Here is a 15,732-nt window from a genome sequence, read left to right as displayed (position 1 = left end):
ATCCCAGCACTTTGGGAGGCCGAGGAGGGTGGATCACCTGAGGTCGGAAGTTCAAAACCAGCCTGACCAACGTGGAGAAACCCCATCTCTACTAAAAATACAAAATTAGCTGGATGTGGTGGCGCATGCCTATAACCCCAGCTACTCGGGAGGCTGAAGCAGGAGAATCGCTTGAACCCAGGAGGCGGAGGTTGCAGTGAGCCAAGATTGCGCCATTGCACTCCAGCCTGGGCAACAAGAGTGAACTCTGTCTCAAAAAAAAAAAAAAAACAAATTAGCCAGGCATGGTGATGCATACCTGTGGTCTCAGCTCATTAGGAGGCGGAAATGGGAGGCTCGCCTGAGCCTAGGGGTCGAGGTTGAGGCTGCAGTGCGCTATGGTCGCACCACTTAAACTCTAACCTAGGCGACAGACTGAGACCCTGTCTCCCTGCCTAAAAAAAAAAAAATCAACAGGTGAGCAAGGTTCATGTGGTGACCCAGTCCCCCCACCAAAAGCACCCGGCTACTGCCCAGACCCCCTTCTCTGTAGAGGGCCAGGTCATCTCTCTCTCTGGGGCCCCCTCCTTCTCACCTTCCTGCTTGGCTCGGTGCCCCCATGATCTCAAGCTCCTCCCTGTTTCCTTGTCCCATGACCCAAACAGCCAGCTCCTTGAGGAGCGTGACCCGCACACGGGTCCAGCCACTGCTACTATCCGGGCTTCAAGCTTTGCCCGAGGCTTTGCAGCTGAATGGAGCCTTCTCCAAGGGAGTATCTGGGCCTTGCATGGTCAGATCCTTTTTTTTTTTTTTTTTTTTTTTGGAAACAGAGTCTCGCTCTGTCGCCCAGGCTGGAGTGCAGGGGTGCAAATGTAGCTGCAGCCTCAACCTTCTGGGCTGAAGCAATCCTCCCACCTCAGCCTCCAAAGTAACTGGAACTACAGGCACCCACCACCATACCTGGCTCTTTTTTTCTTTTTCTTTTTCTTTTTTAATACTTTAAGTTCTGGGATACATGTGTAGAACGTGCAGTTTTGTTACATGGATGCACACATGCCATGGTGGTTTGCTTGCACCCATCAACCCATCACCTACATTAGGTATTTCTTCTAATGCTATCCCTCCCCTAGCCCCCCACCCCCCACAGGCCCCGGTGTGTGGTGTTCCCCTCCCTGTGTCCGTGTGTTCTCATTGTTCAACTCCCACTTATGAGTGAGAACATGCAGTGTTTGGTTTTCTGTTCCTGTGTTTGTTTGCTGAGAATGACGGTTTCCAGCCTCATCCATGTCACTGCAAAGGACATGAACTCATCCTTTTTTATGGCTGCATAGTATTCCGTGGCATATATGTGCAACATTCTCTTAATCCAGTCTATCATTGATGGGCATTTGGGTTGGTTCCAAGTCTTTGCTATTGTGAATAGTGCTGCAATAAACGTACATGTGCATGTGTCTTTATAGCAGCGTGATTTATAATCGTTTGGGTATATGCCCAGTAATGAGATTGCTGCATACCTGGCTAATTTTTTTGTTGTTTTTTCTAGATTTGGGGTTTTGTCGTGTTGTCCATGCTGGTTTTGAACTCCTGGCCTCAAGCCATCCTCCTGCCTCGGCCTCCCAAAGTGCTGGATTACAGGCATGACCACTGTGCCCAGCCAGTCAGTTGCATTTTTAATGGGACTTCCCCCTTCAGGCTGCCCCACAAAAGCCTCCACTCAGTGGTCAGCCAGTGTCTTAATCTGTTTGGGCTACTGTCACAGAATATGGTTACACATAGCTTAACTATGGGAGAAATGCGTCATTGGGTGATTTTGTGGTCATGCAAACATCCTAGAGTGAACTTACACAAACCTAGATGATATAACCTACTACACACTTAGGCTGTAGGTGTTTGTGTTTTTTTGTTTTTTTTTTTGAGACGGAGTCTCACTCTGTCCCCCAGGCTGGAGTGCAATGGCCGGATCTCAGCTCACTGCAAGCTCCGCCTCCCGGGTTTACGCCATTCTCCTGCCTCAGCCTCCTGAGTAGCTGGGACTACAGGCGCCCACCATCTCGCCCGGCTAGTATTTTGTATTTTTTAGTAGAGGCGGGGTTTCACTGTGTTAGCTAGGATGGTCTCGATCTCCTGACCTGGTGATCCGCCCGTCTCGGCCTCCCAAAGTGCTGGGATTACAGGTTTGAGCCACCGCGCCCAGCACTGTAGTTGTTTAGTAGGTTATATACTAATAGGTGTGTTAGTATATAACCACTAATAGGGTATACCTATACAAATAGATGTAGCTGGCTGGGTGCAGTGGCTCACGCCTGTAATCCCAACACTTTGGAAGGCCAAGGTAGGTGGATCACCTGAGGTCAGGAGTTCAAGACCAGCCTGGCCTCAAACTGTGGTGAAACCCTGTCTCTATTTTAAAATGCAAAAATTAGCTGGGCGTGGTAGCTCGTGCCTGTAGTCCTAGTTACTGTGGAGGCTGAGACAGGAGGATCACTTGAACCTGGGAGGCGGAGGTTGCAGTGAGCCGAGATTATGCCACTGCACTCCAGCCTGGGCAACAGAGTAAGACTCGATTTCAAAAAAAGCAAAAACAAATAGGTATAGCCCATTGCTTCTAGGCTGCAAACCTGTACAGCATGTTACCTTACTGAATACTGTGGGCAGTTGTAACACAATGGTAAATATTTGTGTATCTAAACATAGGCCAGGCCTGGTGGCTCATTCCTGTAATCCTAGCACTTCGCAAGGCCTATGCAGGAGAATCACTTGAACCCAGGAGGTCGAGGCTGCAGTGAGCCAAGATCACACCACCGCACTCCAACCTGGGCGACAGACCAAGATTCTGTCTCTAAATAGATAGACTGGTTACTTTGGCTCACACCTGTAATCCCAACACTTGGAGAGGCCAAAGTGAGCAGATTGCTTGAGCCCAGGAGTTTGAGACTGGCCTGGGCAACACAGTGAAACCTCTTCTCTATAAGAAAATAAGCCAAGTGTGCTGCCACGTGCCCGTAGTCTCAGCTACCTGGGAGCTTGAGGCAGGAGGATCACCTTGAGCTCTGGAGGTTGAGGCTGCAGTGAGCCATGATCATGCCACCGCACTCTAGCCTGGGCAACAGTGTGAGACCCTGTCTCAAAAAAAAGATTGGGTGGATGGATGGATGGATGGAAACATAGAAACAGTACAGTAAGAATACAGTATTATAATCTTATAGGACCACCGTCGTATATGCAGTCCATCGTTCGATCGTCATTGCTGTGTAGTGCATGACTGTATCACGTAGACCAGGTGGTTCAAACAACAGAAATATATTCTCACAGTTCTGGAAGTGAGAAGTCCAAGGTCAAGGCTCTGGCAGATTTGCTGTCAGGTGAAAGCCCACTTCTTGGTTCATCGATGGCGTTTTTTCCCATGCCCTCACATGGTGGAAGGAGTGAGGGAGCTCTCTGGGGGCCTCTTCTATAAGGGCACTAATCCCATTCATGAGGGCCCCATGTAAGTGACCTCATCACCTTCTGAAGACCTTACCTCCTGAACGTATCACCTTAGGCTTAGAGTTCAACATATAAAGTTTGTCAGGGGCGAGGCATGGTGACTCGAGCCAGTAATCCCAGCACTTTGGGAGGCCGAGGCGAGGAGATCACTTGGGGTCGGGAGTTCGAGACCAGCCTGGCCAGCATGGTAAAACCCCGTCTCTACTAAAAATACAAAAATTAGCCGAACACAGTAGCATGTGCCTGTAATCCCAGCTACTCAGGAGGCTGAAGCACAAGAATCACTTGAACCCAGGAGGCGGAGATTGCAGTGAGCCGAGATCGCACCATTGCGCTCCAGCCTGGGCAACAAGAGCAAAACCCTGTCTCAAAAAAAAAAAAATTGGTGAGGGACACAGACATGAAGTCCATAACAACCAATATCCATCCCCCTGTGGAATGAGGCCTTCAGGAAGATCCTGTCTCTCTGTGTCATTGTGTCTCCGGTTTCTGCCTCCCCGGCGTGCTTGGCCACCACCTCACCACCCCCTACAATGGGACCTTGGCAATGGCCTTGCCACTTCCTTCACACTGTGGCCTTGCTCTCTCCTATCCTCCCTGGGCGCCCCAGCCTCTCAAACGGGAACATCACTGCTGCCAGACTTTCCACGTGTGGTGTGCCCAGGGTGTGCCCCCTGTCCCTGTGCCCTCCCCTTGCCATGTCACCTCTTCCCCAAACCTAGTGGTCACAAGGACTGGGATAGTGGAACACCAGGCCCCAGGACCAGCTCTGCCGCCTCTCTCTCATCTGCCAGGCCTCACAGCCCGCATCCTGCTGGCCTCACCCCATCTTCTTTCTCCCTAAACGAAAGAAGCCCCCATCTTCCCCCAGCCACCACCTCTTCCCAGCTTCTCTGTCCTGTGCCAGGCACCTTCCCTGCCTCGAGTTCCCCCAGGGCTCCATCTTAAACACTCTGGAACAGTAAGTCCCTCATGGGAAGGGGGCACCCCAGGAATCTGGACAGAGAGTAGGTGTCCCCCATCTTCATTCAGGTGATGGTTACATGGAAGGCCCCAGAGGGGACCCCTGCACACTCCCTGCACTGCACACACTTCCCTGTATGTGTGGACTCGTCAGTACAGAGCAAAAAGATTGTCCTGTGAAAAAGGAATGAAACATTGAGCCACCGTGCCTGTCATCACAGCCCTTTGGGAGGCCGAGGCGGGAGGATTGTTTGAGGCCGGAAGTTCAAGACCAGCCTGGGCAACATAGAGAGACGCGGTCTCTACAAAAAATTTTTAAAATTAGCCAAGCATGGTGGCCTGCACCTGTGGTCCCAGCTACTTGGGAGGCTGAGGCAGGAGGATTACTTGAGCCCAGGAGGTTGAGGCTTGCAGTGAGCTATGATTACACCACTGCACTCCAGCCTGGGCGACAGAGCAAGACCCTGCCTCTTAAATTTAAAAAAAAAAAAAAAAGAAAAAAGAAAAGAAAAAAGCAGCAGCAACCAGACACAAAAGGCCGTACAGTGTATGACCTCATTGACCTGAAATACCCACAACAGGCGAATCCATAGAGACAGGAAGCAGATTGGTGGTTGTCAGGGACTAGGGGAGGGAAATGGGGAGGGACTGCTAATGGGGACAGTCTCCTTTTAGGGGGATCAGAATGTTCTGGAACCAGATAAAGGCGATGGCTGCACAACATTGTGAATGTACTAAATGCCACTGAATTGTACACTTTAAAATGGTTAATTGTATGTTATGTTAGTTTTACCCCAATTTTTTTTTTTTTTTTTGAGACGGAGTCTCGCTCTGCCGCCCAGGCTGGAGTACAGTGGCCGAATCTCAGCTCACTGCAAGCTCCGCCTCCCGGGTTCACGCCATTCTCCTGCCTCAGCCTCCCGAGTAGCTGGGACTACAGGCGCCCGCCACCTCACCCGGCTAGTTTTTTTGTATTTTTTAGTAGAGACGGGTTTCACCGTGTTAGCCAGGATGGTCTCGATCTCCTGACCTCATGATCCGCCCGTCTCGGCCTCCCAAAGTGCTGAGATTACAGGCTTGAGCCACCGCGCCCGGCCCCCAATTTTTTTTTAAATTGCCCTTTGAACCCACTTATCTTCCCACCAAACTGTAGGGCTCCTCGAAGGAGCTTCCACATACCCTGCCTTGTGTCCAGCAGTGAACCCAGAGTCCAGATCAGCCCAAAATTCCTGCTGCAAGGAGCCCAATAGGCAATATTTTTGCCTTTGCAGACTAGATGGTAGTGTCTGTTGCAACACAATTGAATGAGCCTGGCGTACACCAGTAAAACTTTATTGATGGACGCTGAAATATGAAGAGGTTTTTCACACCAGGAAATATTCTTCTTTGGGTTTTTGTTTGTTTCTTGTTTTGCCATTTACAAATGTGAAAATCATTCTTGGCTCGCAGGCAATTAAAAAAACAAGCATCAGACCAGATTTGACCCACAGGGTGTGGTTTACCCTATCAGATGAATGATTATAACTGAAAAGAATTCAGGCAATTGCCATTTTTAATGTCAGAGACTTAAAACTTGAACACTGGCCAGGCACGATGGTTCATGCCTGTAATCCCAGTACTTTGGGAGGCCAAGGCGGGCAGATCACCTGAGGTCAGGAGTTTGAGACCAGCCTGGACAACATGGGAAAACCCCATCTCTACTAAAAATGCAAAAGTTAGCCAGGCGTGGTGGCACACACCTGTAATCCCCGCTACCCAGGAGGGTGAGCCACGAGAATCGCTTGAACCTGGGAGACGGAGGTTGCAGTGAGCTGAGATCATGCCATTGCACTCCAGCCCGGCAACAGAATAAGACTCTGTTTCAAAAAAAAAAAAAAACTTGAGCACCTTACACAACCTCAGACACAAAGATAGAGAGAGAAATGTTGGAATGGGCCTTGACTATACACCTCTGTATTTTCCAGGTCTTATCTGGGCTTCTAAGTGACTTATAGCCTACTGTCTCAGGGATAAGTGAGTGTCCTCAAAGCCCAGAATGAGGAAGGCCCAGGGCTCCAGGCTGAGGCCTATAGCAGCTCCATCCTCACTGGAGCCTATTATCCTTAGCAAACCAACATAGGAACAGAACACCTAATATTGCATGTTCTCACTTACAAGTGGGAGCTAAATAGGGAGAACACATGTTCACACAGAGGGGAACAGCAGACAGTGGGGCCTCCTGGAGGATGGGAAAAGGGAGAAGAGCAGAAAAAAATAACTATGGGGCCGGGCACAGTGGCTCACGCCTGTAATCCAAGCACTTTGAGAGGCCGGGCCGGGCGGATCACGAGGTCAAGAGATCGAGACCATCCTGGCCAACGTGGTGAAACCCCGTCTCTACTAAAAATACAAAAATTCACTGGGCATGGTGGCACGTACCTGTATTCCCAGCTACTTGGGAGGCTGAGGCAGGAGAATTGCTTGAACCTGGGAGGCGGAGGTGGCAGTGAGCTGAGATCATGCCACTGCACCCCAGCCTGGGCGACAGAGCAAGACTCTGTCTCAAAAAAACAAAGAAAGAGAGAGAGAGAGAAAGAGAGAAAGAGAGAAAGAAAAAGAAAGAGAGGAGGGAGGAGGGAGGGAGGGAGGGAGGAAGGAGAAAGAAAAAATAACTATTGGATCTATTGGGTACTACGCTTAGTGTCTGGGTGACAAAATAATCTGTACAGCAAACCCCTGTGATACGAATTTACCTACTTAACAAACCTGCATGTGTACCCCAACACCTTAAAAGTTAAGGCGGGGCATGGTGGTACATGCCTGTGGTCGCAGCTACTTGGGAGGCTGAGGCGGGAGGATCCCTTGAGCCTGGGAGACAGAGGTCGCAGTGAGCCGAGATTGTGCCACTACACTCCAGCCTGGATAACAGAGCGACACGCCATCTCAAAAATAATATTAAAAGGTTGAAAACTAAAGTTTACTTAGACAAATAAATAAAATGATGTTTTTGCAAATTATGTCACAATCTGAAAAATATTAACTAAATAAACCAAGGCCGGATACGATGGCTCATGCCTGTAATTTCAGCACTTTGGGAGACCGAGGTGGGTGGATCACTTAAGCTCAGGAGTTCCAAACCAGCCTGGGCAACATGGCAAAACCCCATCTCTGCAAAACCTTAGCCAGACGTGGTGGCGCACGCCTGTGGTCCCAGCTGCTCGGGAGCCTGAGGCAAGGGGATCGCTTCAGCCCAGGAGGCAGAGGTTGCAGTAAGCCAAGATCGCAACACTGCACTCCAGCCTGCGTGATGTTGTGTGACCCTGTCTCAAATGAAAAAAAGAAAGAAAGAAAATGGGCTACTCTCTGCTTACTGGGTAGCCCTGCTTTGCAGGAACAGTTAAAGAAAAAATAAGAGGCCGGGGGTGGTGGCTCATGCCTGTAATCCCAGCATTTTAGGAGGCCGAGGCAGGCAGATTGCCTGAGCTCAGGAGTTCAAGACCAGCCTGGGCAACATGGTGAAACCCAATCTCTACTAAAAATACAAAAAATTGGCCAGGCGTGGCAGCGTGCACCTGTAATCCCAGCTACTCGGGAGGCTGAGCCAGGAGAATTGCTTGAACCCGGGAGACGGTGGTTGCAAAGAGCCGAGATCACACCCTTGCATTCCAGCCTAGGCGACACAGCAAGACTCCATCTCAAAAAAAAAAAAAGGAAAGAAAAAGAAAAAATAGAGACCGGGCACAGTGACTCATGCACTTTGGGAGGCTGAGGTGGGCAAACTGCCTGAGCTCAGGAGTTCGAGATCAGCCTGGACAACATGGTGAAACCCCATCTCTACTAAAATACAAAAAATTAGCTGGCATGGTAGTACGCGTCTGTAGTCCCAGCTACTCAGGAGGCTGAGGCATGAGAATTGCTTAAACCCAGGAGGCAGAGGTTGCAGTGAGCTAAGATTGTGTCACTCCAGCCCAGGTGACAGAGCGAGACTGTCTCCAAGAGAAAAAATAGATAAATTGAACAATACAAAATAAAAATAAAGGCACAGTGTAAAATGAGAGGAAAAAAAAGAAAAATTCCATCCTCCTGATCTGAAAACCTGCTTTTGATTTCGTTGCAGGCTTTTGGAAACGCCAAGACAGCCCACAACAACAACTCCAGCCGGTTTGGGAAGTTCATCCAAGTCAGCTACCTGGAGAGTGGCATTGTGAGAGGGTGAGTCAGTGTCCCTGGGGTCCCTACTGGTGGGAGCCGGCCCCACGCGCTGTTGCTTCCCGACACACACACGGGAGTGAGATGTGGAGATCATGGCTGTGCGAATGTTTATGCTTCGTACAGGAGAGCGAGTGTGATTTAAAGTCTTTGAGGTGAAGGTCTGGAGCAGTAGGTTGAGGTAGGAAATGTGGGCAGGGCCTGGGGGACATGGCTAGAGGTAATGGGCTTTACCGAAAACAGGCAAGGACAACAGCGCAGCCCATTTCTTGTCTTGATAAAGTTTCAAATTTAGTAGGTCTTAGGGGTGTCACAGGCAATAGGGATGTAGACTCTGGCCTTTGCCAAACATGTGTCCCTTCAGCCAGAAAATGACAAGCACAGAGCAGCAAAGTGAGGTGGTTGTGCATTGGGAATACTGAAGGGTGGGTGGGTGGATGGACTCATGAGGGGATGGATGGATGGAGGATGGATGGATGGATGGATGGATGGATGGATGGATGGATGGCTGGGTTGGTTGGTTAGACAGACAGATGGATTCATGGGTGAATGGATTTTCAGGTAGATGGATGGACAGATTTATGGATGGGTGGGTGGGTGGATGGGTGGATAGATGGATGGATAGATGGATGGATGGATGGATGGATGGATGGATGGATGGATGGATGGATGGATGGTTAGACAGACAAATGGATTCTTGGGTGAATGGATTTTCAGGTAGATGGATGGACAGATATATGGATGGGTGGATGGGTGGATGGGTGGATGCATGGATGCATGGATGGATTCATGCATGGATGGCTGAAGGGATGGATAGATTAATTATTGGGTGAATGGATTCATGAGTGGATGGATGAATAGATTCATGAATGGGTGGGTGGGTGGGTGGGTGGATGGATGGATGGATGGATGGATAGATAGATAGGTTAATGGGTGAGTGGATTCATGGGTGGATGGATGGATTCATGAATGGATCTATCCGTACACTCATGAATCCATCCATCACAGGTGGATGGGTAGATTCATGGGTAGGTGGATGAGTAAATGGGTAGATTCATATAATGAATGGGTGGGTGAATGGGTGGATGGATGGATGGATGAATGGATGGATGGTTGGTTAGACAGACACATGGATTCATGGGTGAATGGATTTTCAGGTAGATGGGTGGACAGATTTATGGATGGGTGGATGGGTGGATGGGTGGATGGGTGGGTGGGTGGATGGATGGATGGATGGATGGATGGATGGATGGATGGATTCATGCATGGATGGCTGAATGGATGGATAGATTAATTCTTGGGTGAATGGATTCATGAGTGGATGGATGAATAGATGCATGAATGGGTGGGTGGGTGGGTGGATGGATGGATGGATGGATAGATAGGTTAATGGGTGAGTGGATTCATGGGTGGATGGATGGGTTCATGGGTAGGTGGATGAGTAAATGGGTAGATTCATATAATGAATGGGTGGGTGGGTGGATGGATGGATGGATGGATGGATGAATACATAGGTGGATTTATGCGTGAGTGGATTCATGGGTGGCTGGATAGATGGATTCATGGGTGGATGGATTTACAAGTAGATGGATAGATTCATAGGTAGGCGGATGAATAAATGGGTACAGTTGTAGGTGTGTGGATGAGCAGATGGATGGATAGATAGACGGATTCATGGGTGGACGGATTCGTGGATGGATAAGTACATGGATTATTCATAGATGGATGGATTTATGGGTAGGTAGATGAATAAATGGGGAGATTTGTGGATGTGTCATTTAGCAAATGGATAGATTCATGGGTAAATTGGATGGGCTTGATCAGTGGATGTATGGATCCATTGATGGATAGATGAGTACTTAGATGGCATCTGACAGGGTCCAAGGCCTGGATACTCACAGGGATCCCCCACCTAACTATAGATTCTCGTTTGAGGGGCTGCTGTGTCAATGGGATTTGTAAAGGTCCCAGGATTTTGTCTGTCTGAACCTGACTGATGATCATTTCAACTGATGGTCCATATTCAAGATACAAGCAGGCACATTGTTCTCCTGAACCCTTCCGCCTCTAGCTTCATTCCTTTTTCCCACTGCCCAGGCTCCAGTAGGCAGTGGTGTGGGTGAGTGGCCCTTGACAAATGTCAGGGGCTGCTCTGGCCCCTCGGCCTCAGCCCCCACAAGGCAGTCAGTGGCCCCCCAACTCCTACCATCTGCCCACACAGGTGTGCCCAGTTCATCAGAGACACCTGGAACAGCCACTTGTCCCACCTGTCTTCCAGGCCCTGACCTTCTCTCCATGAAGACCCCACCTTTTTCACTTCATATTTTGGGGGTTAAAATACACAACATAAGGCCGGGCATGGTGGCTCACACCTGTAATCCCAGCACTATAGGAGGCTGAGGCGGGTGGATTACCTGAGGTCGGGAGTTCAAGACCAGCCTGTCCAACGTGGTGAAACCCCCGTCTCTACTAAATTAGCCAGGCATGATGGCAGGCACCTGTAATCCCAGCTACTCGGGAGGCTGAGGCAGGAGAATCGCTTGAACCCAAGAGGCGGAGTTCGCAGTGGGCCAAGATCACGCTACTGCACTCCAGCCTGAGCGACAAGAGCAAAAGTCCATCTTTAAAAAAAAAAAAAAAAAAATTAGCTGGGCGTGGTGGTGCATGCCTTTGATCCAGAAATTACAGGTGTGAGCCACGCCACGGCACCCAGACACTATGTTTAGTTTTTCTTTTTTTTTTTTTTTTTTTTTTTAAGACGGAGTTTTGCTCTTATTGCCCAGGCTGGAGTGCAGTGGCGCAATCTCAGCTCACCGCAACCTCCGCCTCCTGGGTTCAAGCGATTCTCCTGCCTCAGCTTCCTGAGTAGCTGGAATTACAGGCATGTACTACCACGCCCAGCTAACTGTATATTTTTGGTAGAGATGGAGTTTCTGCATGTTGGTCAGGCTGGTCTCAAACTCCCGACCTCAGGTGATCTGCCCACCTTGGCCTCCCAAAGTGCTGGGATTACAGGCGTAAGCCACCGCGCCTGGCCGTTTAATTTTTTAAGAAGCCGCCATACTGTTTCCCACAGAAGCCACACCATTTTACCTTCCCATCAGCAGTGCACAAAGGTCCCCATCTCTTATCTTTGATTTTATTTTTCTTCCCATGGGTCCGTCTTTTGCACGATCCTATCTGCCACATTGCAGAGATTTTTAACCCACAGGAAGCATTCAGGGTACCTTGTTGGGAAGATGACACAGATTCTGTTGCTACAGTTCCAGGCCTCCCTTGGGGAGAAACTAAGCTGCCTCCTCGTCTTGTCTGGGTGTCCAGCTGGCTCTGGACAGACAACTACAGGATTGACCTCCGTATGGGCACCGCCCCCTTTCCCATAGTATCTCTGTCTGCATTTCCTAGGAGGGACTGCCATAACAGTGTACAACAAACCGTATGGCGGAAACAACAGGAATTATTCTCAACATCCCGGAGGCCAGAAGTCGGATATCAAGGTGTCCACAGCGCTGGTTCCTTCTGGAGGCTCTAGGGGAAGATCCTGGCTACCTCCTCTAGCTTCTGGTGGCTCCCTTGGCTTGTGGCCACATTACTCCAATCTCTGCCTCTGTCTTCAGGTGGCCTGTGTCTCTCCTGTTTTATTTTTTTATTTTTATTGTTTTGGAGACGGAATCTCACCCTGTTGCCCAGGCTGGAGTGCAGTGGTGCTATCTCTGCTCACTGCAACCTCTGCCTCCCAGGCTCAAGCAATTCTTGTGCCTCAGTCTCCCGAGTAGCTGGGATTATAGGAATGTGCCACCACACCCAGCTAATTTTTGTTATTTTTAGTAAAGACAGGGCCTCACTATGTTGGCCAGGTTGGTCTGAAACTCCTGGCCTCAAGTGATCCGCCTGCTTCGGCCTCCCAAAGTGTTGGGATTACAGGTGTGAGCCACCACCCCCGACCCCCTCTTCTCTTATAAGAACATTTGACATTGGATTTAGGGCCTTCCTGGATTATTAAGGATGATCTTGAGGTCTTTAACTTAATGGCCTCTGCAAAGACCCTTTTTATTTTTTGAGATAACATCTTACTTTGTTGCCCAGGCTGGAGTACAATGGCATGATTATGGCTCACTGCAGCCTTGAACTCCTGGAGTCAAGTGATCCTCCTGCCTCAGCCTTCTGAGCAGCTGGGACTACAGGTGCACACCACCACACCTGGCTAATTTTTTATTTTTATTCCGTAGAAACAGGGTCCCACTATGTTGTCCAGGCTGGTCGTGAATTCCTGGCCTCAAGAGATCCTTCCACCTTGGCCCCCCAAAGCTCTGGGGATTACAGACATGAGCCACTGCGCCCAGCTCCCTTTTTCCAGATAAAGTCACATCCCCAGGTTCTAGGAGGCATAACTTCCAGGGCCCGCCATTGGACCACACACCAGAAGGGCTGTCCTGGCCCAGCCCATAGCTAAACGGTTCAGCCTCCCTTGCCTTCCCCAGGGTGCTGTCATATTCAGGACCAGTGGCCCTCTGTGACCAGGTCTCCCAGACCAGCTTTGGAAAGTCATATCTGTGGCCTTGGATTCAGGAAAGGGAGTCCTGCCTCCACCCACAACCTCAGGACTGTGGCCATCCTCGCCCCAGGGAGGGAGGCGCACTTCCCATCCCAAGAATGGCCACAGCAATCACACAAGGAGCCGGCTCGGACCGGTTCTCCTTTTGCCTACCTTCAGGCAGGTGACACTTCTCCATGCCATTCCCACGAAAGCCAAGGGTCAGGCGTAGTCCAAGCCTCCCTGCCCAGTTCCCCAATTTATGAGGCTGCAGCTTCCTGTGTGTTCAAGGACTCAGTGCCGGAGGAGCCCTGGGTCCCTGTAAGACCCATTTATTAGGCCCAGGCCTTGAAAATGATTGGGGAAGGGAAGGGGTCATCATCGGTCAAGCGGCATTTTGATGCTAGACACCCAGTGTGCTAGCCCTGCCATCCTGCCACCGTGGAGCCACGTCCTCTGCCAGACCCGCAGATGCAGCGCAGGGAATCGGCCACTGGCTGAAATTGAAACATGAGGCTCCTTCTAGAAACAGACACAGCCTCCCTCCCCAGGAATGCAGGAAGGTGCTGAAACTGGTTACTAGCCCGGCAAAGGAATAGAAGGAAACATTTTTTTCTCCTATTTGAAAGAAGAGAGGACCTAGGCCAGGCCCATCGAAAGTCACCTGTGCATCGTGTATGTCCCTATGTGAGCCTGCAGACAAAAGACTGCTGTCCTGGGCTGGGCATGGTGGCTCATGCCTGTAATCCCAGCACTTTGGGGGACTGAAGCTGTTGGATCACGTTAGGCCAGGAGTTCAAGACCAGCCTGGCCAACATGGTAAAACCCCATCTCTACTAAAAATACAAAATTAGCTGGGTGTGGTGGGCATGCCTGTAATCCCAGCTACTTGGGAAGCTGAGGCAGGGGAACTGCTTGAACATGGGAGGCAGAGGTTGCAGTGAGCCGAGATCATGCCACTGCACTGCAGCCTGAAGTGACAGAGTGAACTCTGTCTCAAAAAAAAAAAAAAAAAAAGACTGCTGTCCTGGAGAGACAGGCAGGCGGCATTCAGCAGGCCCTGAATGAGGAACCTTGTGCTGTACCCTGGCCCTGCCACCCCTTGGGCACCAGCTGTGTCTCCTGCATAACAGGATAAGCTCAGATGAGGGTGATCTGGAGCCCCTAGTGAGCTCACATCTCTAGTGATGGCGGACCCCATGATAGACCGGCCCCACCAGACTCAGCCAGCCCCAGCTGGTGCGAAGTGATCCCACCAGGCCACCCGCTTCCCACAGGACCCTGGGCAGCACGTAGTCTCACCAAGCCTTGGCTCCTTGTCCACTCCTCAGGAGCCACCGTGCCTGCCCCAGCGTGTAAGAGGAGTCCCTGAGAAATATATCAAATGATGCCTAGAACGTATTTGTCCTCGAAAAAGCATTCCCTGCCACTACTTTTAGCATCGAGAGATATTTGGGGCTGCAGAGACACCGTAGTCCCTGTGCTGGCACCCTCAGACTCAAGGTCCCACATGATGCCAGGTGCCTCCTGAGGGACCTCTGAGAATTTAATTTGGAGGAAACACCTTAACTGCTTGGCACAGAGAAAATGATTGGCAAGGCCAGGAGCAGTGGCTCACACCTGTAATCCCAGCACTTTGGGAGGCCGAGGCAGGTGGATCACCTGAGTTCAGGAGTTCGAGACCAGCCTGGCCAACATGGTGAAATCTGTCTCTACTAAAAATACAAAAATTAACTTGGCGTGGTGATGGGCACCTGTAATCCCAGCTACTGGAAAGCTGAGGCAGGAGAATTGCTTGAACCCAGGAGGCGGAGGTTGCAGTGAGCGGAGATCACGCCACTGCACTCCAGCCTGGACGACAAGAGCAAAACTCCATCTAAAAAAAAAGAAAAAGAAAATGATCGGCAAACGGCAGAACACCAGACCGTATGGATACAACCAAGTATTGATGGGTATCACAGACCCCTGGGCTTCCAAGGACACTGTGACAAAATTGGAGAGGAAGCCCCAGACCCAGAGAAGGTACCTGCAAATCAGAACCAAGAAAGGACTTGCATCTAGAATATAGAAAGAGCATTTACAGCTCAATAATAGGACCAACACCCCAATAAGAAAACCACAAAAGACGTCAATGGATACTTTATCAGAGAAGACCTATGAATGGCCAGGCAGCACGTGAGAAGATGTTTTTGCCATTGGTCATCACGGAAATGCAAATCCAAACCACAGTGACAGGCCAGATGCGTGGCTCATGCCTGTAATCCCAACACTTCAGGAGGCTGAGACAGGTAGATCACTTGAGGCCAGGAGTTATAGAACAACCTGGACAACATGACGAAACCCGGTCTCTACAAAACTACAAAAATTAGCCTGTAGTCCCAGCTACTCGGGAGGCCGAGGTGGGAAGATCACTTGAGCCCAGGAGGACAAGGCTGCATTGAGCCATTATTGTGCTGCTGCACTCCAGCCTGCACAACAGAGCAAGATCCTGCCTCAAAACAAATGCTGCAGTGGCTCATGCCTGTAATTCCAGCACTTTGGGAGGCTGAGGCAAGTGGATCACCTGAGGTCAGGAGTTCGAG

The 15,732-nt window shown here is 50.1% G+C and overlaps 1 protein-coding gene across 1 annotated transcript in view; it reads left to right on the top strand.

Moving 5' to 3' along the window:
- The window catches only part of MYO9B (myosin IXB), a 137,318-nt gene that overhangs the window by 59,001 nt on the left and 62,585 nt on the right, over positions 1–15,732 (top strand). The window contains 1 exon segment of the mRNA XM_017952277.3: positions 8,525–8,619. Within this exon segment, the coding sequence (XP_017807766.3) occupies positions 8,525–8,619 (95 nt within the window).

The sequence above is a fragment of the Papio anubis genome, chromosome 20 (genome assembly GCF_008728515.1).
Source record: "Papio anubis isolate 15944 chromosome 20, Panubis1.0, whole genome shotgun sequence".
NCBI classification, from domain to species: domain Eukaryota; kingdom Metazoa; phylum Chordata; class Mammalia; order Primates; family Cercopithecidae; genus Papio; species Papio anubis.
Note: the sequence above shows the minus strand (reverse complement) of the source record. Positions and strands in the feature narration are given on the sequence as shown.